Source organism: Somniosus microcephalus, chromosome 18 (assembly GCF_052327205.1).
Source record: "Somniosus microcephalus isolate GS21.2 chromosome 18, FLI_Smic_1.0, whole genome shotgun sequence".
Classification (NCBI taxonomy): Eukaryota; Metazoa; Chordata; class Chondrichthyes; order Squaliformes; family Somniosidae; genus Somniosus; species Somniosus microcephalus.
This window is the reverse complement of record NC_141004.1, coordinates 28,657,523-28,680,684: the sequence shown is the minus strand read 5'-3', so window position 1 is coordinate 28,680,684 and position 23,162 is coordinate 28,657,523. Positions and strand designations below refer to the sequence as shown.

Sequence of the window (23,162 nt, the reverse complement as noted above, 5' to 3'; positions counted from 1 at the left end):
GTGGCTTTCTAATTTGTGCACTGCAAAGTCCCCCAAACAGCAAAGAGATAAATGGCCTAACCAGTTAAAATATTATGGTGGAAGAATAAATGTTGGCCAGGACCCAGGAGAACTCCCATGTTCTTCTTCAAGTAGTGCCACGGGATTTTTTTATATCCCTCTGAGCAGTGGATGGAGTCTCAGTTTAATGTCTCAACAAAGACAGCACCTTTGACAATACAGCACTCTTCCAGTACCACACCACAGTGTCTGCCGATATTATGTTCTCAAAGTCATGGAGTGGGGCTTGAACCACAACCACCAGACTTAGCTGACTTGACACTATCACTATCCAACAAGGCAAGAATGACAATCATTTTGAATTTTTTATACAGCTACATGATGGTAATCCCTTAATTAATATCAACTGAATGGGTTCCTGCTGAACAAAGAGACCAAAGAGAATGAATGGACATTGAGCCACATAAGGAGATATTGGGAGGGATGATATAGTAATCTGGGATGTTATGATTAAGGTTATCCACCAGGTGGTGCTGTAGCCAATGCTGCTGCTAGGGTCAGAGGTTTGCTTCCTGTCAAGGTCAGCAAAGGTGGAATGCCAGGATGCTGATGCAGGCTGTCTGTAAATGTGTTTCCCAGTTGTTAATAAAGTACTCGTGTTAATTCTAACATCTAGTCTCTTTGAGTTCCTTGTTCCACTTTCTGGATTTATCACAGATGACCAAAGGCTTGGTCAAAGAGGTGGGTTTTAAGGAGAATCTTAAAGGGGGAGAGGGAGATGGAAAGGCAGAGGCATTTAGGCGATTGAAGGCATGGCCGCCAACAGTGGGACCCAAGAAGGAGGGATGTACAAGAGTCCAGAGTCGGAAGAATGGAGCATTCAGTTGGTGGGTGTTGTATGGCATTAGGAGGTTATAGAAAGATGGAGGGGCGACATTGTGAAGGGATTTAAAAAGGAGATTGAGAATTTTAAAGTGGAAGCATTGGAGGATCGGGAACCAATGTAGGTCAGCAAGGTGATGGGTGAGTGGGACTTGGTGCGGGATAGGATATGGGCAAAAGAGTTTTGAATGAGCTAAAGTTTACAGAAGGTGCAGGGTGAGAGCTTAATCAGGAGAGCATTGGAATAGTCAAGTCTCCAGCTGATATATGCATGGATGAGGGTTTCAGCAGCAGATTGGCAGAGGCGTGAGTGGAAGCGAGGAATGTTTTGGAGGTGGAAGTAGACAGTCTTTGTGATGGAGAGGATATGGGGTTGAAAACTCAGCTGGGGGTTGCGCACAGTTTGGTTCAGCCTGAGAAAATGGCTGGCTGGATGGATAGAACCAGTGGCAAGGATACAGTGTTTGTGATAGGGCCGAAGACAATGCTTCAGTCTTCCTAATGTTTAACTGGAGGAAGTTGCAGCTCATACAAGACTGGATAGCCAACAACCAGTCTGACAACACAGAGGCACTGGAGGGGTTTAGAGAGGTAGCATATATGTGAAAATTGACCCCATGACTTCAGTGAATGTTTCCAAGTGGCAGCAGGTAAATGATGAAGCAGATAGGCCAATGATAGATCCTTGCGGGACTCTGGAAATAACGGTGCGGGGGGGTGTAAGAAGAGTGGAGGTGCTCAGGCTACAATCGGATAGATAAGAGTGGGACCATGTGGGTGCAGTCCCACTGAGCTGGATAATGGAAGGGTGGCGTAGTCGATCATGTCAAAAGCTACAGAGAGGTCAAGGAGGATGAGGAATGATAATGCATCATGATCATAGTCGCAGGAAATGACATTTGTAACTTTGGTTAAGGCCGTTCTGGTGCTCTGAAAGGGGCAACAATCTGATTGAAGCGAAAGATGGGCATGGATTTGGGAGGTGACAATGCGTTCAAGGACTCTGGAGAGGAGCCCGAGGTTGAAGATGGGGCAGTAGAGGGGTCGAGAGAGTGTTTTTGAGGAGAGGGTTGATGATAGGGTTTTGAGAAGAAGGGGTACAGTACCTGAGGAGAGGGAACCATTCACAATGTCAGCAAGCATGGGAGCCAGGAAGGGAAATTGGATAGTCAGCAGTTTAGTGGGAATAGGCTGAAGGGAGCAGGAGGTGGGTCTAATGGACAAGATGAGTTTTGAGAAGGCATGATAGGACAAAGGAGAGAAACTAGAGAAAGGCCTAAGATAGGTGGGAGGCTGGGAGGAGGTTTGGCTTGGTGGGCAAGGGGTTGAGGGAAAATAACAGAGGCAACTGACAAAGAAGTCTATGAGCCCCGTACTTGTAGTTGAAGGTGAGGGTAGACGAATTAAGGGAGAAGGGTTTAAGGAGATGTTGGTAGTGTAGAAAAGAACTGGGTGTTCCCTTTCCTCTCCAGGTTGATCCTAGAGTAGCGAGTGGTTTTGACAGTGGACAATGTGACCCAATAGCACTTGATGTGATCTAGCCAGATCTGGTGATGGATGGTTAAACTGGTTGTGTGCCCTTATGCTCAACTAGCTAGATGTGCCCCTTGGACTTGAGGGAGTGAAGATAGGGGCCATATTGTGGAGTGACCACATTGGAAGAAAGTAAAAGTTTTAGTGGGGACAAGGGCATCAAATGTGGAGGTGAGGCAGTGGTTGAGCAAGTGGACAGCTGCAGATGTATTGTGAATGGAAGGTCAAAGGCTAGGCAGTTGGCAGCTTGAAAGTGCAACTGTAAGTGACTTGAGGGAGAGTTTTTGCCAGGGACTGAGGCAGAAGGAAATGGAGATGGTAGGGAGTTGTGGAATATGGGTGGTGAGGAATACACCAAAATGTTCAGACAAGGCCTTGTCTGTGATTGAGACAATGGGAGTAGCGAGGCCATGGGAGACAGCAAGGTTTAGGGGGTAGCTGTAAATATGGTTGGGAGAGTTTTATGGAGGGAGAAGTTTAGGCAGGACAGGAGGGTAGTGAGTTCAGAGGACCGAGGACAAGGGGAGCTTAAATGGAGATTGGAATCACTGGGGTTGAGGAGTCGTCAGTGCAGAAGTTGAGGGAGCAAAGGAGGCAGGATATCTTGGGAAGAGACTCGGGGTGAGATTTTGTGGGGTAAACAACGTGGATTTTAAAGGAGAGGCAAGAGGGATGGAACAAGGTGAGTTGCTGAAAGGAAGTGATGGCAAGAGACCAAGATATGATTTGGTGATAAGGGCCAAAATCCTGGCGTGGCAGTTTTGGTGGGACAGGTGGTGGAAAGTAAAGCCAGGCAGGAAGACAGTAAGGGGCAAGGTGTTGATAGCTGTGAGCGACATTTCAGTCCAAACTAGGATGTCAGTGCAACTATCCACAATAAGGTTGTGGATGGCATGAGCCATGTCTGTGAGTGATAGGACATTCTGAAGGGAAATGCAGAGAGGGGCAGTGATTCTTGATCTGCTGGCAGTCCAAGGGGGCATTTGAGAAACCAGGAGCCAATGTAGGTCAGTGAAGACCCCTGAAGTGAAAGTAGAACTTGATGCAGGATGCAATATGGGCAGTACAGTTTTAGATCAACTGTGAAGTTTATGGAGGGTGGAGGAAGGAAGCATTGGACTAATTGTGCCTGGAGGTGACAAAGGAGTAGATGATGGTTCCAGAGGTGGATGGACTTAGGTAGGAGTGGAAGCAAGCAATATTGCAGAGGTGGAAGTACGCAGTCTACAGACTACAACTATAGCTGAAGGAAGATGTTTTACATTTTTCTTTTCCATTAATGAGATGGGAATAATTTATATTGAGAATTGTCATGTCGGATGAAAGCACAAGCTTGTTTGTAAAACGCTCTGAGAGGTCAAATAACTTTTTAATTCCAATAATTCTTCTATATTCTCTAAAAAGTAGGAAATAATTCAAATTTGAACTGGTCTCTTTGTTTACAGCTACCATACTAAATGTTATTAATGTAGCTTAAAAAATACAATTTCTTTTATTGATGTCTGTTAAACACATGAGCAAGAAATTGTGAGTTCTTAGTTCTTGCAGACCTCACGTAAAAAGAAAACAAATTTACTGCAAATTGCTTAGTACATTTTGAATTTTGTTATATTTCATCTCTGCTTTGAAATACAATCCATGTAGATCAGTCAATTAGTCATCATAACTAGGCTTGCCGTCAATGGCATAAGACCTCACTATCATGCTCTCCATTTTGCCAGATCCCAAGATTTCTGGATATTGATGTTGTTCCAATCAGGTCTTCTTGCACATTGTCACACCGTCCCAGCTTTGACCTTTCACATGGTCTTTTCCCAGGCGGCACCCATTCCATCACTTTCCAATGGCACTAATCTTAAAGCCGTACACCACACAAGCCCAGCCTTTTTCAGCCTCTTTACTGTGGCATGCTTTGTTACTCCATGCTGGACATTCTTTCTCATTACCTGAGTCTTGGTCACTCGACCCTCGCAACTAATGCTCAACATCCTTCTTTCACAGCACATTTCAAAAATATCCGCTGTCTATTTTTGCACGTAGATCAGTCACATAGTATATAGCATATCCTTAAGTTCATTGAGTGTATGATGTAATTAAAGACATGTTACATTGATTAAATGCAAAGAGGTTTACACAGATATTAAAAACAACGCTGCTTTGGAGCACCACAAAGAATCTGTGTAGTCTGCAGTGCAATTACATGGCAGTGACATACAAACCAAAATGAAAATAGGAATGAAATCTAGACCATATTTGAGCTGGAATCATGATGGTGTGGTCTCCTTGGAGTTCCCAATAATTATGTCAGCAGATGTAATCAAGACACAGCTTTAATCCTATTTACAATAACTAGATATATATTAAAAAGAAAACATTTATTTACATTTCAAATGCAAGTTAAATTATTAATCATTAATTCAATTACCTGTACGTTATTAATTCAAATCATTTTGCTGGTAATATTAACCCAATAGTAATTGTTGAAGGTGGCAGGACAGGTTAACAAAGCAGTTAATAAAGCATATGGGATCCTGAGCTTTATAAATAGAGACACAGAGTACAAAACCTAGGAAGTTGTACTAAACCTTTATAAAACACTAGTTCAGCCCCAGCTGGAGTATCGTGTCCAATTCTGGGCACCACACTTTAGGAAGGACGTGAAGGCTTTGGCGAGGGTACAGAAGAGATTTACTAGAATGGTTCCAGGGATGAGGGATTACAGTTATGTGGAGAGACTGGAGAATCTGGGGTTGTTCTCCTTAGAGCAGAGAAGGCTAAGAGGAGATTTGATAGAGGTGTTTAAAATAATGAAGGGTTTAGATAGAGTAAATAAAGAGAAACTTTTTCTAATGGCTGAAGGGCCGATAATCGGAAGGCACAGATTTAAAGTAATTGGCAAAAGAACCAGAGGCGACATGAGGGAAAACTTTTTTACGCAGCGAGTGATTAGGATTTGGAATGCACTGCCTGATAGGGTGGTGGAAACAGATTCAATAGAAGCCTTCAAAAGGGAATTGGATAAATACTTGAAGGAGAAAAAATTGCAGGGATATGGGGAAAAAGCGGGAGAGTGGGACTAACTGATTGTTCTTCGAAAGAGCTGGTGCAGACTTGATGGGCCGAATGGCCTCCTTCTGTGCTGTACTATAATTGGGATAATTTTAACCTAATCTGCCTGTCGGAAAACTGATGGGATCGAAGCAACACTGGTCTTACACCCCAACCGATTTTACTCTCCATTGAAACCAATTCCACCCGATCACGTGGATTCCCGCCCGGCAAGATAGGTCAAAATTAGCCTCGAAGTGTGGATAGAGATGAGGTAAATGGGGAGAGGGCAAGGGTAGAGCTGTTCAGGAAGATTGCATTCTGAAGCCGGATAAGCTGTTTTCTTGCCATTTGATTAACAGCTCCATGAGATTAAGCATTGTTAATGCCTAGAATGACTTCCCATATTTGTGCATATTAGTGAGAATTTCAAATGGAAACTGACATCCAATGTTCTGAGTGTTGCTCTCAAACTACGGAACGCTGTATGTAGATTCTTAAACATTCTGGTGGTTAACTTCCAGCTTTTCATATTTTAACCTGAGATTTTTGATTTAGTAATTATTCACTAGTTCATTCTCTGTGTAACTTTCGTTTCTTTTAAGACGCTCCTTAAAGCCTACCTCTTTGACCAAGCTTTTGGTCACCTGCTCTAATTTCTCCTTATGTGGCTCGGTGTCAAATTTTGTTTTATAGCGCTCCTGTGAAACACCCTGGGAAGTTTTACTATTTTAAAGGCGCTGTATAAATACAAGTTGTTGTTGTTGAAATGATTAGAAAACTTGATTTCACAGAAACATTGAACATTATGGCCTTGAATTTTCTCCGTATTTGCGGCCGGAGACGTGCATATCAATTACGCGGCCTAAAAGATCGCGGAATTAAGGGCATGCGAGTTACGCGCATAAGTACAATAGACCCAAATTGCCTTGATCTTTTACAATCGTTTATTGATCCCTCCGCCCAAATGCATCTCCACCCATAAAAATAGCCCCGCCCCCCAAGTTACAGAGCCTCATAAACGAGTTTCCTGCAACTGCACTTGCTCCGAGGCTCTCTTCAAATTTTGACCAGATTTTCAGGCACAGCAGGAACCAAAATCATATTTCTGGTGTTTTATTGCAATTTTGGAGTGTGGTTTTTAAATTTATCCTTGGAGAGCTGCACTGTATTTTCTCTTTGAATGCATTTTTGTGACATATGTCACCTTAAAAATTGAAAAGCATCTCCGATTGCAGGTGACTGAACATGTTGTGCGTAGCGTGCATGAATGATGGTTGAATGAGGTGAAATTTTGGCCCATAATTTGCGGTCAGCAGCAAAGCTAAGTTGCTCACCGCTGGCCCCAAAGAAAGCTGCCCAGAGAAATCTCGCGATCTCTGTGATGAGAAGTTTGTCTGTGTTTCAACTGATTGCATCACTCTGTAACGGGTGTTCCTATGGCGACGTTAAGCTGTCTAAGCAGCCAATCACATTGCAGAATTCTCACAGACAGAAAACGAGGAAATGAGAGGCTGCTTTTATCCGGACTTTTAAAAAAATGTTACAGAGAGCAAAATAAAGATATGGGGGGGGGGGGAGAAATTTGGCTGCTTTGCGCCTCCCATTAGTAGCTGGGGGGGGGGGAGGTGGTAACGGGGCACTGAGGGGTTAGCGACCGGGCGCGGCGATTTCAGCGACGCCCGCGAACTTCCCTGCCGGTTTAGCGCTGGCGCTAACACTTACCACCTCGCCCTCTAGCGCCTCGCAGGTTGTGACGTCATAAAGTGCGCAGCGCCCCGTTACCGCCCCGGATGTGAAATTGCCTCCCGCCCCCCTGCTGTATCGCCGGGCGTCAGCAACGGCAGGAAGAGGAGGCGTTGTCACCTCGGCTGGCCGCTTGGGGAGCGATAATGAAAGGCAATGGTTTTCAGGTTGGCCAAACGTTATTCTTTGCACCAGTCTGGTGCCTGCTGAAAGTTTTCGATGCTTTGTTGCTGCCAGGTGTCCAAGCCCTCCACTCTCTGAGAGTGTTCGGGGCTGTAACGGCAGTCGCGCAGGTCGCCTGGCAACACAGAACTGGTCTCCTCTACATTGGGGAGACCAAACGCAGATTGGGTGACCGCTTTGCGGAACACTTCCGTTCAGTCCGTAAGGGTGACTCCGGGCTTCCTGTCATTTCAATTCACCGCTCCATTCCCACTCAGATCTCACCGTCTGCAGCCTCTTGCATTGTTCCATGGAAGCTCAGCGTAAACTCAAGGAACAGCACCTCATCTTCCGATTAGGCACTTTACAGCCTTCTGGACTCAATATCAAGTTCAACAACTGCAGATCATAACCTCGGCCCCTATTATATATTTATATTTTTTATCCACACTTTTGGTTTGTGCCTTTTCCGTTTTCTCTCTCCCACATGGCAGCTGTCTCTCACTCTGCCAGCGCATTTCACACTTCATCTCGAGCCATTGTCTGTTTCTTTACCTGTCCTATTACTATCTCGTCTCACCTTGAATATCTCTTAATGTCTCTTCTTTCATCCCCTCCCCCATTTCCCAGCCCCCAAACTGCCTTTTGTTTCATTTCCTGCCTTTTTTTCTCAGTTCTGTAGAAGGGTTTCGACCCGAAACGTTGACTGTTTCTCTCTCCACGGATGTTGCCTGGCCTGCTGAGTTTTTCCAGCATTTTCTGTTGTTATTTATGAGCAGAAGTATGTTGTGCACCATCAATGGCCCTTCCCTTTAAATGTAAGAAGTCACACAACACCAGGTTATAGTCCAACAGCTTTATTTGAAATCGCAAGCTTTCGGAGCGCTGCCAAAGCTTGTGATTTCAAATAAAGCTGTTGGACTATAACCTGGTCTTGTGTGACTTCTTACATTTGTCCACCCCAGTAGACTTCTTACATGTGTCCACCCCAGTCCAACTCCGGCATCTCCACACCTTCCCTTTAAGCGAGAGAAGCAGCCTCCGATGCCGGTGTCTTTGTGCCCCACATTGTTCAGCGCTCTGCCGCCACGGGGCGCTGCGGAATTTCTAGCCCCCTAGGGCAGGGGGACTCTCACACGGGGATAAGGTAGAAGCTGCAATATCATGAACAAACTTTTAAAAAACATGTTTTTGTTTTGGCGGGGTGGCGGGTCCACAGCGCAGCCAGCGTCGGAGCAGTGAATGACTGACGGCAGCTTCGGGTTTTCCGCATTTAGATACGCATGAGCTACATCCTGAAATTGCGGTCTGTTTCAGAGGGGGTAATGACCGCGAGCGCTGATAGTTCGTCATCATTACCCACCGCAAATTCCAGGCCTTTAATTTTCATACTTCAAGAAGGAATATATGGTGTGAGTTCGGCACTTCCCTATTGTTTATGCTGATTCCTATCCATTTTACATTGAGGGGTATTCTAATGGATTCGCAGGGAATTTGAGCGTAACTTGACATTGTTAGAATGTGCACAGGTTCTGGGCGCATTTTGGGGTCTAACTCCGGGTTGCGCTCAGGGAAGAAATTCGATTACGGGGACACTTGGAGAAAATTAAAGTGTAATGCGAACGTTTTAACTTATTAAAATGCAATTATAAAACGCACACGGTAATATTGAGGGCTGGTTAAATTCTGTCCCTTACCTGGATTTTGACTGGCGCACGCCGTAACGAAGACAGCAACGATCAGGTGAATTTTCGGCCACATTTTCGCCGGTGAAGCTGGAGGTTTGTAGCGGTATAATCCCGTGCCGTCCCTCGCAAACTCCTGCCTACAATAAATAGCTGGCACATTATTACTCGCGTCTCCTCCTCTTACTGGCGATAATACGATTGTCAGAAGTTTCCCCTTATCCGTTAATTCCATTCTGCTGTTCAGGGCGGAGCTGTTTTTTGTGGTCTGCTCGTATCTGGATCTATTTTTCCCAGTACTCGTTTCTCTCGGCTGTCGGCAAGCGGGCTGCTGTAACAGGATGTTAGCTGTGCTTGTGTGTCTGGTTCCCTCCCCAAAAATGCCTGTTCATCGCAAGCACCCGAGCGCATTGGCTTCTGAAAGTCGAAATAAAATTAAGGAAAGTGACTCACTTGGTAAATAATCTGCAGATGATGAGCAAAGTGCTGGACCCGAGCCTTCTGGCCACCAAACGTATCTTCCCCTCCCCTCCCCTTTCAGCATTCCGCAGGGACCGCTCCCTCCGAGACACCCTAGTCCACTCCTCTATCACCCCAAACAGCCCTTCCCCTTCGCCTGGCACCTTCCCGTGCAAGCGGAGGAGATGTAACACCTGCCCCTATACCTCCCCCCTTCCCACTGTCCAGGGCCCCAAACACCCCTTCCAGGTGAAACAGCGATTTACTTGTACTTCTCGCAATCTAGTATACTGTATTCGCTGCTCACGATGCGGTCTCCTCTACATTGGGGAGACCAAACGCAGATTGGGTGACCGCTTTGCGGAACACCTCCATTCAGTCCGTAAGGGTGACCCCGAGCTTCCGGTCGCCTGTCATTTTAATTCACCGCTCCATTCCCACTCGGACCTCACCGTCCTTGGCCTCTTGTATTGTTCCACGGAAGCTCAACGTAAACTTGAGGAACAGCACCTCATCTTCTGATTAGGCACTCTGCAGCCTTCCGGACTCAATATCGAGTTCAACAATTTCAGATCACAAGCTCGGCCCCTATTTCATTTTCTCTTGTAATTGTTCCACTCCTTCCCCCCCCCTTTCCTTTTGTTTCTCTCTCACACCTGGCAGCTATCTTTTGCCCTGCCAGTACACTTTACACCTAATCCCAGCCTATTACCATCTTGTCTAGCTTCTAATCTCTTTTACTTCTTTTGTTTCTTTTATTCTTTTGTCCGATCGCAGCCCTGCCTTCGATCTAGTTTCTTTTCTTTCCAGTTTTGAAGAAGGGTCCAACCCGAAACGTCAACTCAAATTTCTCTCCACGGATGTTGCCTGACCTGCTGAGTTTTCCCAGCATTTTCTGTTGTTATTTCCGAGCCTTCTGGTGCTCGTCTCAGTTTGATTTCGTTTTGAATTTCTGCACACCGGCAAATTCTCAACTGTCAGGCTTTTGCGCCAAGTGCAGTACCCATCGATCTGTTTTTGTACATAACTGGTATTGGGTCACAGATTGACCGAGCAGTGCAGTACATGTTAACTCGTGGTGCAGTGGAAGAGGCGAATGCCAGTGTCATCATGCCCAGCGATTGCTATTCTGCACCAAGCCTGTCAGAACCATCTTTCAGAGACGGTCATGCTTTTTTCTGTGTTATTCTTCCACCCCTAAAAAAAATACCTCTTGTAACACTTTCAGTCACACCAGGTCTTTTCAATACTACAGTGATAAAGTCATTTTGCTGTGTTAGCCTGCCCACACAATGCTCAGTAACCTCCCTCCCCCTTGGATACAGTCGGTGCAAATATAATGTGCCACTAAAATAAAGACAGAAAATATTGGAAATAGGCAGCTGGAAATTCACTATTGCTATCCAGCCTGTTGTGTATTTGCCGCGTTGTTTTCGTATCAGACTTGTGTCATTTGTAACTTCATAGAATCATAGAATGGTTACAGCACGGAAGAAGGTCATTCAGCCCGTCAAGCCCGTGCCGGCTCTCTGCAAGAGCATCTCAGCTAGTCTCACTCCCCCGTCCTTTCCCCATCGCCCTGGTAAAAAAATTCTTTCAGGCACTTATCCAATTCCCTTTTGAAAGCCATGATTGAATCTGCCTCCACCACCCTTTCAGGCAGTGCATTCCAGATCCTAACCACTCGCTGATTAAAAAAGTTTTTCCTCATGTTGCCTTTGGCTCTTTTGACAATCACCTTAAATCTGTGTCCTCTGCTTCTCGACCCTTCTACCAATGGGAACAGTTTCTCTCTACTCTGTCCAGACCCCTCATGATTTTGAACACCTCTATCAAATTTCCTCTCAATCTTCTCTGCTCTAAGGACAACAACCCCAGCTTCTCCAGTCTATCCACGTAACTGAAGCCCCTCATCCCTGGAATCATTCTTGTAAATCTTTTCCTGTCTAATTCCTTCACATCCTTCCTAAAGTGCGGTGCCTTGAATTGGACACAAAACTCCATTTGAGGCCGAACCAGTGTTTTATACAGGTTCATCATAATTTCCATGCTTTTGTACTCTATACATCTATTCATGAAGCCCAGGATCCCATAAGCTTTTATAACTGCTTTCTCAACCTGCCCTGCCGTCTTCAACGATTTGTGCACATATACCCCTAGGTCTCTCTGTTCATGCACCCCCTTTAGGATTGTACCATTTAGTTTATGTTTCCTCGCCTCATTCTTTCTACCAAAATGTATCACTTCTGCGTAAAATTTCATCTGCCATGTGTCCGCCCATTCCACCAACCTGTCTATGTCCTCTTGAAGTCTATCACTATCCTCCTCACTTGTTCTTTTTATGTCTACTGTGATATGCTATTAAATTAACACTGCCTAAATGTACATACACAGCAGGCAATTTGCCAGAGTACTGCCTTACTGTCTTCTTCCGACTCATTGGACACCTTTCTTCAGTCAGAAGTAAGCAGAGTAGCATAATATTCTGACACATGTATGGGGATTTTCTCCCCTCCGCCCTTCTCATGAAGGCAATGACTCAGGCAATGCACAGTTCCACAGGCACTGGCAACCCTCCAGTATCTTGCTATCTGCTCATGCTTCATGTGTAAACCCAGAAAGTAAGTTTTGATAAGCCATTGCACTCGGGTGGGTAGGATTTTTCAGCCAATACCTCTCTCATCCACAAGTGTATTTTTGAGCAGAGTTCAGTGGGCGACAAACAGGAAATGTAACTCTGGCTGACTTTTCCCCCGTCACTTCAGGGATGCTGAGATAATTGTAACACACCCAATACCGTCTAGCTGAGATCAGCCCACATAGCATAGACCAGGAATCTAACTTGACTTATCTAAACTGACAGGCTAGTGTAATACTGAGGGAGTGCTGCACTAATGGAAGTGCCATCTTTTGAATGTGATGTTAAACCGAGGCTCTGTCTGCCTCTTCAAGTGGAAGTAGTAGATCCAAGGGCATTTTTTTGATGAAGTGCATGGAGTTCTCCCATTGTCCTGAGCAACATTTATCCCTCTACCAACACCACTGGAACAAATGTAGGAAATCACACAACACCAGGTTATAGTCCAACAGCTTTATTTGAAATCACAAGCTTTCGGAGCGCTGCTCCTTCTTCAGGTGAAGTGGGGAAATGCATAAAGACACAGCTTATATAGTCGACACTGAAAGACGCCCTTGTAAGAACGGGATATGACGCTCGACTCGTCGATCGACAGTTCCGATGGGCCACAGCAAAAAATCGCATAGACCTCCTCAGAAGACAAACACGGGACACAACCAACAGAGTACCCTTCGTCGTCCAGTACTTCCCCGGAGTGGAGAAACTACGCCATGTTCTTCGCAGCCTTCAACATGTCATCGATGACGACGAACACCTCGCTAAGGCCATCCCCACGCCTCCACTACTTGCTTTCAAACAGCCGTCTAACCTCAAACAGACCATCGTTCGCAGCAAATTACCCAGCTTCCAGGAGAACAGCGACCACGACACCACACAACCCTGCCACAGCAACCTCTGCAAGACATGCCAGATCATCAACACAGATACCATCATCACACGTGAGGACACCACCCACCAGGTACATGGTACATACTCATGTGACTCGGCCAACGTTGTCTACCTCATACGTTGCAGGAAAGGATGCCCCGGAGCATGGTACATCGGCGAGACCATGCAGACACTGCGACAACGGATGAACGGACACCGCACAACAATCACCAGGCAGGAGTGTTCCCTCCCAGTCGGGGAACACTTCAGCAGTCAAGGACATTCAGCCTCCGATCTTCGGGTAAGCATTCTCCAAGGTGGCCTTCGAGACACACGACAACGCAAAATCGTCGAGCAGAAACTGATAGCCAAGTTCCGCACCCATGAGGACGGCCTTAACCGAGATCTTGGGTTCATGTCACGCTACATGTAACCCCACCTGATGCAGGGTCATCCAGACTCGAGTCGACATTGGCTTGTTCTCTCTAAACAGATGCGGCTGGACCTGCTGTGATTTCCAGCCAAAAAAAAAAAAAAATGTTTTTTGTCTTTTTTTGTTTTTCATACAGACCCCAGCATCTGCAATATTTTTACCCCTTGTGACCCCACCTCATTGTTCTTTGATGTAATGTTTCCCTGACTGACCTGTTTGGACACCATTCACACCTTTGACTGCTGTGATTATCTCTCTGCCGAGGTGTGATAAATGGCAGTTGGAAAGGTTACCTGTAAACATCTGACATGATTCTCTGACTATATAAGCTGTGTCTTTATGCATTTCCCCACTTCACCTGAAGAAGGAGCAGCGCTCCGAAAGCTTGTGATTTCAAATAAAGCTGTTGGACTATAACCTGGTGTTGTGTGATTTCCTACATTTGTCCACCCCAGTCCAACTCCGGCATCTCCACACCATGACCACTGGAACAGATTGGGAATGGTAGCATAATGGTTATGTTACTGGACTAGTAATCCAGAGGCCTCGACTAATGATCTGGCTGAAACATGAGTTCAAATCCCACCATGGCAGCTGGGGAATTTAAATTCAGTTAATTAAATCAAGAAACTATCGGATTGTCGTAAAACTCCATCTGATTCACTAATGTCCTTTAGGGAAGGAAACCTGCCATCCTTATTGGTCTGGTCTATATGTAACTCCAGACCTTTGAAATGGCCTAGCAAACCGGATGGACCACCCGGCAATGACAACCCAGCCTAGTCGACCCTGCAAAGTCCTCCTCTTGTGCCAAAATTGGGAGAGCTGTCCCACAGAGTAGTCAAGCAACAGCCTGACATAGTCATGCTCACATACCTTTCAGCCAATGTCCCAAACTCCTCCATCACCATCCCATGGTATGTCCTGTCCCACTGGTAGGACAGACCCACCAGGGGTGGCAGCGCAGTGGTAGACAGTCGGGAAGGAGTGGCCCTGGGAGTCCTCAACATTGACTTCATACCCCATGAAGTCTCATGGCTTCAGTTCAAGCATGGGTAAGGAAACCTCCTGCTGATTACCACTTACCGCCCTCCCTCAGCTGATGAATCAGTACCCCTCTATGTTGAAGACCACTTGGAAGAAGCACTGAGAGTAGCAAGAGCACAGAATGTCCTCTAGGTAGTAGCATCACTACTGACCGAGCTGGCTGAGTCCTGAAGGACATAGCTGCCAGTCTGGGCCTGCGACAAGTGGTGAGAGAACCAACACGAGGGAAAAACCTACTATATCTCGTCCTCACCAATCTACCTGTCGCAGATGCATCTGTCCATGACAGCATCGGTAGCAGTGACCACTGCACAGTCATTGTGGAGACGAAGTCCTATCTTCACACTGAGGACACCCTCCATCGTGTTGTGTGGCACTACCACCGTGCTAAATGGGATAACTTCAGAGCAGATCTAGCAGCTCAAAACTGGGCATCCATGAGGTGCTGTGTGTAGGGGGGCATCTATTAACTGGTTTAAGGTAATTTCCCTGGTCTTGCAGCCTTTGCCTGCACTCTGACCAATTCCAATCTTTTACCTGGTTTACGGTAATTCACCTGGTCAGGCAGCCTGCTGCTACACTGTAAACCAAATTCCAATAAACCAATTTTCAAACAGCGGTTTCGAATCACTACCCCACCTTCCAGTTCTGACCGAAGGACTTATAATTAATGATATTAAAACGGACAAATGGTCTGGATGAGAGAAAATCAAGCTTTATTAACTAGAAGAAACTATAATCAAATATAAAACTATACCACACGAACACAGTAAATTACAGTAAAATTGCTTAAATGGAGGAAGGCAGACGGCAAAAACGAGGGGTAAGTGGCTACAATGTTGATTAAACAATCTTAGCAATATCCCCTTAATTACCATCCCCCAACTCCTTACTAGGTTGCTTTGCTGAGGAGTCAAAAACCCTGCTCACCTGTGGTCCAGCGAAGTAAGAGCTAAGAGAGAGATAGCTTCTCAGGAGCTATCTTTATATCTGGAAAAGTCTGTCTGCAAAATTCGCGCCCAAAGTTCCAATACACAAAAGAAACGCTGTGATTGGCTAATTCAAAGTGGTTGGAATGGGTTAATGTGTCTGCACTGTGGGGCCGAAATGTTCCCACCCACATCTGGAGCGCACCTGGGCTAAAACAAAAGGGAATGCAACTGCCCTATTGTCCAGAATGATGGGTGATTCAAACCTATTCAATGCTTAAACTGTTGCATATAAAAATCCGTTCCACAGTTTCAATGTGCCTCATTGGCTGTGAGTGCTTTGAATTGCTGTGTAAACAGAAGCAGTTTCAATCGATTGTCCTGCAGTTGGTCTCAAGTAGTTGTAATCCCTTATGTCAATAAGCAACTTCAAGTGCTTAGAAGGGAACCTCCCTTTGATTGGCAGGTCTTTGACTGCCACTGTATCCTCCCACTTTTTCACACAGACAACTCGAGCTGCTTCTTTGTCCTTTTGCTATGCTTTCTCTGCCATTTTAAAACCTTTTGTGATTGCCCAAACTCCAGGGAACAATTATATTAATAAAAGTACTGTCTTAAGGTGTGTGAATATTTTCCACAGAGCTCCACGAGTCCGGTGTTGTCCACGTTCTTTTCATCTCAGAGCAGTCTTTTGCGGTTCTAGGCACATTTTTAAAACATTGTAGACAAGTCACATCACCCAATTCTTCGTCCACGATGTGGACCAATATTTTCAATCTTCAGAGAAAAATAGGGGAATTTTGCGAAACCCCTACATGTGGGCCCTCAGCGGCAACAGAATTGTATAACCACAATCTGTAACCCGGCATATCCCTCACTCTACCATTACCAGCAAGCCAAGGGAGCAACCCTGGTTCAATAAGAAGTGTAGAAGAGCATGCCGGGAGCAGCACCAGGCATACCTAAAAATGAGGTGCAAACCTGTGGAAACTGCAACACAGGACTACATGCATGCTAAAAAGCGGAAGCAGCATGCTATAGACAGAGCTCAGCGATCCCAAAATCAACGGATTAGATCAAAGCTCTGCAGTCCTGCCACATTCAGTCATGAATGGTGGTGGGCCATTAAACAACTAAGGGAGGAGGAGGCTCCATGAATATCCCCATCCTCAATGATGGTGGTGCCCAGCATGTGAGTGCAAAAGACAAAGCTGAACCGTTTGCAACCATCTTCAGCCAGAAGTGCAGAGTGGATGATCCATATCTCTTGGGAGTAGCAAGGACACAGAATGTACTCTAGGTAGGGGACTGGGTAGTAGCACCACTACTGCCTGAGCTGGCTGAGTCCCTACCAGCACAGAAGCCAGTCTTCACCCAATTCAATTCACTCCACGTGATATCAAGAAACGGCTGAGCGCACTGGATACAGCAAAGGCTATGGGCCCTGACAACATCCCGACTATCGTGCTGAAGACTTGTGCTCCAGGACTAGCCATGCCTCTAACCAAGCTGTTCCAGTACAGCTATAACACTGGCATCTATCCGACAATGTGGAAAACTGCCCAGGTATGTCCTGTCCACAAAAAGCAGGACAAATCCAATCCAGCCAATTACCGTCCTATCAGTCTACTCTCAATCATCATCAACATGATGGAAGGTGTTGTCGACAGTGCTATCAAGCGACACTTACTCACCAATAACCTACTCACTGATGCCCAGTTTGGGTTCCGCTAGGACCACTCGGCTCCAGACCTCATTACAGCCTTGGTCCAAGCATGGATATAGTAATCTGGGATGTTATGATTAAGGTTATCCACCAGGTGGTGCTGTAGCTAGTGCTGCCACTAGTTAAGGTCAGGGGGTTGCTTCCTGTCAAGGTCAGCAAAGGTGGAATTCTAGGATGCAGGATGCAGGCCTGTATGTTTGCTACGCAGTTGTTAATAAAGTTTACAGACTAATTCTAATATCTTGCCTCTTCGAGTTCTTGTTTCACAACATGGATTTATCACATTTGGCGATGAGGTAAAAGGACACTGCATGAAAAAGTGAAGGCTGCCGGGACTTTTAAAGAACAAACTCACGAGCTAAAGTTAGCTGCAAATTGAGCGGAAGCATGGCTGCCACGGTAGGAACGGTCTCCGCTTTTGATATTCAAGCACAAACCTGGGAGGAATACTGTGAAGTGTTGGGTTATTTCTTCGAAGCAAATGAAATAAATGATGCCGGAAAAAGGAAAACCATTCTGCTTAGTTCGGTGGGAAGCCAAACCTACAGTTTGATGAAGAATCTGCTCAGTCCTGAAAAGCCCGGAGACAAATCAATTGTTGAATTAGTGGCCTTGCTCAAAGAACGTTTCAACCCCAAGCCTAGTGAGATTGTACAGCGGTTCAAGTTTAATTCAAGGAACAGAAAAGAGGAAGAGGGTGTAATGGACTATGTAGCGGTGTTGCGTAAATTGGCACAAGATTGCAATTATGGGAACAACCTGAAGGAAATGCTGAGAGATAGGCTAGTTTGCGGAATAATGGACAACCGAATGCAGCATAGATTATTATCTGAGACTGGGCTTACTTATGAAAAAGCTTTGGAACTTGCTCAAGCCATAGAGACAGTGAACCGAGATGTAAAAGAAATACAGGGTTCAGACAGGGCTAATGCTAAGCAAGTTGCAGGTCAGGTTATTGTGCACAAGTTAAACGTGCATCAGAAACCACAACATGAGCATGTGAAGGCATGTTATAGATGCAAGGGCGATCACCTGGCGAGTGAATGCCAGTTTCTGGAGGAAAAGTGCCACAAGTGTGGGAGACAAGGACACAATAAATGAGCATGCAGGGCAAAATCACCTGTGGAGGAATCCAAACCAAAAGGGGGAGGAAAGCAAAACCAAGGAAGAGAAGTGGAAAAACATGGAGCACACCACATCAGCGGGGGAGCTGAGGAAGAAGAGGACATGTTCATAATGTATAGCATGTTAGAGAACATTCCAAAAGTGGCTCCTATCACATTGCAACTGACAATAAATGACTCAAAGGTGAACTTTGAAGTTGATACAGGGTGCGGTATAACCATAATGAACAAGGCAGAGTACTCAAAAATGTGGAACCGTGCAAAAGTTCCAGAGTTAAAGTCTTGCTCTCTGCATCTTAAAACATATACAGGTGAACGAGTAGCGACATTAGGTGCAGCTAATGTAACTGTGCAGCACAGGGACACAGTGAAACAGCTACCTGTAGTTATAGTATCGGGTACCGGACCAAACCTGTTAGGTCGGGGCTGGATAAAAGAACTTAAATTAGACTGGGGAGCAGTAAATCAAATAGATGAGGGCAAACAGTTGACTTTGCAAGAAGTGTTGAGTGAACATGAGAATGTGTTCAAGGAGGAACTTGGCACATTTAATGGCCCCCCAGCTAAGATTTATGTAGACAAGGAGGCACCGCCAAGGTTTTTTAAACAACGACCTGTGCCTTATGCCATGAAACCAAAGGTAGAGGGTGAGCTTGACCATCTATTGAGAGAGAACATACTGGAGCCAGTGAAATGTTCAGAATGGGCAGCTCCCATAGTACCTGTTCTAAAACCGGACAATTCGGTAAGACTCTGTGGAGATTATAAATTGACGGTCAATCGGGTGTTCAAATTAGAGCAGTATCCTATTCCCAAAATAGAGGATCTCTTTGCAAACCTAGCTGGAGGAAAGAAATTCACAAAGTTGGATATGAGTCATGCATACTTGCAGATTACACTGGATGATGAATCAAAGAAGTATGTCACCATAAATACACACAAGGGCTTGTTTACATATAACCGCTTACCGTTTGGTGTCTCATCTAGTCCAGCTATCTTCCAGAGGACAATCGAAAGTGTACTGCAAGGGATTCTGCATGCTTCCATCTATCTGGGTGACATTCTGGTGACGGGAAGAACCGACCAGGAGCATCTGAGCACTCAGAGAGGTACTACAGAGATTGGAGAGGGCAGGGTTATGGCTCAAGAGGAGTAAGTGCACTTTCCTGGGGAATGAGGCAGTGTTCCTGGGACACAGAGTGGACGCCACCGGGCTCCATCCAATCAAGGAGAATGTACAAGCACTGCAGGACGCCCCTGCTCCTACCAATGTGGCTGAATTAAAAGCTTACCTGGGACTGCTGAACTATTATAACAGGTTTTTACCAAACTTGTCAACAGTGTTAGCACTGCTTCACAAACTACTGCACAAGGAGACACAGTCGCAGTGTGGAGAGGAGCAGGGGGTTTCATTTGAACAGTCCAAGAAACTGATGCTGTCGTCGGATGTGCTGGTTCACTACAATGCAGAGAAAGACATCATTCTCTCTTGTGACACTTCACCTTACAGGGTGGGGGCAATTCTTTCACACTGCATAGAAGATGGAACTGAAAGACCAATAGGGTTTATGTCCTGAACTCTAACACCAGCGGAAAAAAACTATTCCCAGTTAGATAAAGAGGGGTTAGCAGTAATGTTTGGGTTACAGAGGTTCCACAAGTACATATATGGCAGGAAGTTCACCATATGCACCGATCATAAACCTCTTATCTCTCTTTTCAATGAAATGAAAGCAGTTCCACAGATGGTGTCACCCCAGATCCAGAGGTGGGCAGTGACGTTGAGGGCATATGAGTATGTCATTGTCTACAAGGCAGGCAAGGACCATGGGAATGCAGATGCCTTGAGCCGTCTTCCACTGCCAGGCACACCTATCCTTGCAGCTCCAGAGGACAGAGTTTTGATGTTGGAGGACACTGACACGGCACTTGTGACTGCAGAGCAAGTAAGAACATGGACAGGTAAAGATCCAGTACTGTCTAGAGTTCGAGAATATGTGGTGAGGCGATGGCCACAGCATCTGGAAGGGACTGACTTCACACCCTTCAGTGTCAGGAAAACAGAGCTGAGTGTGCAGGATGGTTGCGTGTTGTGGGGAGCACGAGTGATTATTCCACAGCCAGCACGACAGTCTATCCTAGAGCAACTACATCAGTGTCATCCTGGAGTCTCACGTATGAAAGCCTTGGCTAGGAGTTACTTGTGGTGGCCAAAGCTAGATGAGGAGACATGCAGCACTTGTCAGGTACACATGATGGCACCAGCAGCGGCTCCTCTCCACCCCTGGGAGTGGCCAGATAAACCATGGAAAAGATTGCACTTAGATTATGCGGGTCCATTCATGGGGAAGATGTTCCTCATAATCATTGATGCACATTCCAAATGGATGGATGTTTATCCTGTTAATTCTGCTTCCTCCACCACTGCGTCAGAGCTTCAGTAATCAAGGGCTACCGGAGATCGTGGTAAGTGACAATGCCACTTGTTTTGTGAGTACAGCGACAAAAGAGTTCATGAGAAAAAATGGCATAGTGCAGGTGACCTCAGCTCCATATCATCCGTCCTCAAATGGACTTGCGGAGAGAGCCGTACAAACATTTAAAGAGATGATGAAAAAAAGTGCAGAAGGGAGTTTAGCAGCCAAAGTGTCACGGGTTCTGTTCAGCTACAGAATAACACCTCAATCCACCACAGGACTCTCTCCTGCTGAGATGTTATTAGGTTGTAGACTACGCTCCACTCTTGACCTTGTCCACCCAGACCTAAAAAGGAAAATGGAAAACAGACAAAACAAACAAAAAGAGAACCATGACAAAAGAACAAGGAGCCGAAGTTTTGGAGAAGGAGATGCAGTCCTTACCAGGAATTTCAGTTATGGACCAAAGTGGATTCCTGGCTTCATAGACTCAATGACAGGTCCAGTATCATACAAGGTCACGTTGGGAGATGGTAGGGTAGTACGCAGACATGTAGATCAGATACTTACCAGACAAGGGGAAATTGAAATTGAGGTTCCAGATGCAATGGCTGAGGACAGGGTTGCCCCCAGTTATCCAAGTGCATCTGTGGTGCCACCACCATGGACAGAGACAATTCCACAGGAACCTATTCATCAAGAGGAAACCATCGTTGCAGAGTCATATACTCTGTGCACTGCTCAGGAGCAGCCGGTGGCTTCACCACAAACAAGCAGGGACTTTACTGTTAGGTATTCACAAAGGGCTCGCAAGCCACCAGAGAGATTGATACTGACCTGTTAGATTCATCAAGTGTGGAACAGAGTGAATGGAGACTTCTTATGTGACCCTTAGGAATGGTTGGTTGTTAAGAAATTCATACAGAAATCTTAAGGGGGGAGGAATATAGTAATCTGGGATGTTATGATTAAGGTTATCCACCAGGTGGTGCTGTAGCTAGTGCTGCCACTAGGTAAGGTCAGGGGGTTGCTTCCTGTCAAGGTCAGCAAAGGTGGAATGCCAGGATGCAGGATGCAGGCTTGTATGTTTGCTACGCAGTTGTTAATAAAGTATACAGACTAATTCTAATATCTCGCCTCTTCGAGTTCTTGTTTCACTACATGGATTTATCACAATGGACAAAAGAGCTGAATTCCAGAGGTGAGGTGAGAGTGACTGCCCTTGACATCAAGGCAGCATTTGCCCGAGTGTAGCATCAAGGAGCCCTAGTAAAACTGAAGTCAATAGGAATCAGGGGGAAAACTCTCCACTGGCTGGAGTCATACCTAGCACAAAGGAGGATGGTTGTGGTGGTTGGAGGTCAGTTATCACAGCCCCAGGACATCGCTGCAGGAGTTCCTCAGGGCAGTGTCCTAGACCCAACCATCTTCAGCTGCTTCATCAATGACCTTCCCTCCAACATAAGGTCAGAAATGGGGATGTTCGCTGATGACTGCACAGTGTTCAGTGCCATTCGCAACTTCTCAGATAATGAAGTAGTCTATGCCCGCATGCAGCAAGACCTGGACAACATTCAGACTTGGGCTGATAAGTACCAGGTAACATTCGTGCCACACAAGTGCCAGGCAATGACTATCTCCAACAAGCAAGCATCTAACCACCGCCCCTTTACATTCAACGGCATTACCATTGCCGAATCCCCCACCATCAATATCTTTGGAGTCACCATTGACCAGAAACTTAACTGGACCAGCCACTTAAATACTGTGGCAACAAGAGCAGGCCAGAGGCTAGGTATTCTGCAGCGAGTGTCTCCCCTCCTGACTCCCCAAAGCCTTTCCACCATCTACAAGGCACAAGTCAGGAGTGTGATGGAATATTCTCCACTTGCCTGGATGACTGCAGCTCCAACAACACTCAAGAAGCTCGACACCATCCAAGAGAAGGCAACCTGCATGACTGGCATCCCATCCACCACCTTAAACATTCACTCCCTCCACCACCGGCGTACTGTGGCTGCAGTGTGTACCATCTACAAGATGCACTGCAGCAACTCGCCAAGACTTCTTTGGCAGCATCTCCCAAACCCACGACCTCTACCACCTAGAAGGACAAGGGCAGCAGATGCATGGGAACACCACCACCTCCAAGTTCCCCTCCAAGTCACACACCATCCTGACTTGGAAGTATATTGCCGTTCCTTCATCGTCGCTGGGTCAAAATCCTGAAACTCCTTCCCTAACAGCACTGTAGGAGTACCTTCACCCCATGGACTGCAGTGGTTCAAGAAGGTGGCTCACCACCACCTTCTCAAGGGCAACAAGGGATGGGCAATAAATGCTGGCCATGCCAGTGATGCCCACATACCACGAATGAATAAAAAAAGATTAACTGGTCATTCATTTTATTGCTGTGTGTGGAATCATTACTGTATGCAAATTGACTCCTGTGTTTGCCTGCCTACT

At 45.9% G+C, this 23,162-nt stretch overlaps 1 protein-coding gene across 1 annotated transcript in view; it reads right to left on the bottom strand.

The window, feature by feature from the left end:
- LOC147105181 (uncharacterized) overlaps nt 1-9,355 on the bottom strand; it is a 78,863-nt gene extending 69,508 nt beyond the window's left edge. Inside the window, 1 exon segment of the mRNA XM_086011791.1 lies at nt 9,069-9,355. Within this exon segment, the coding sequence (XP_085867917.1) occupies nt 9,069-9,291 (223 nt within the window). The 5' untranslated portion in view covers nt 9,292-9,355.
- Between the last annotated feature and the right edge of the window lie 13,807 nt (nt 9,356-23,162).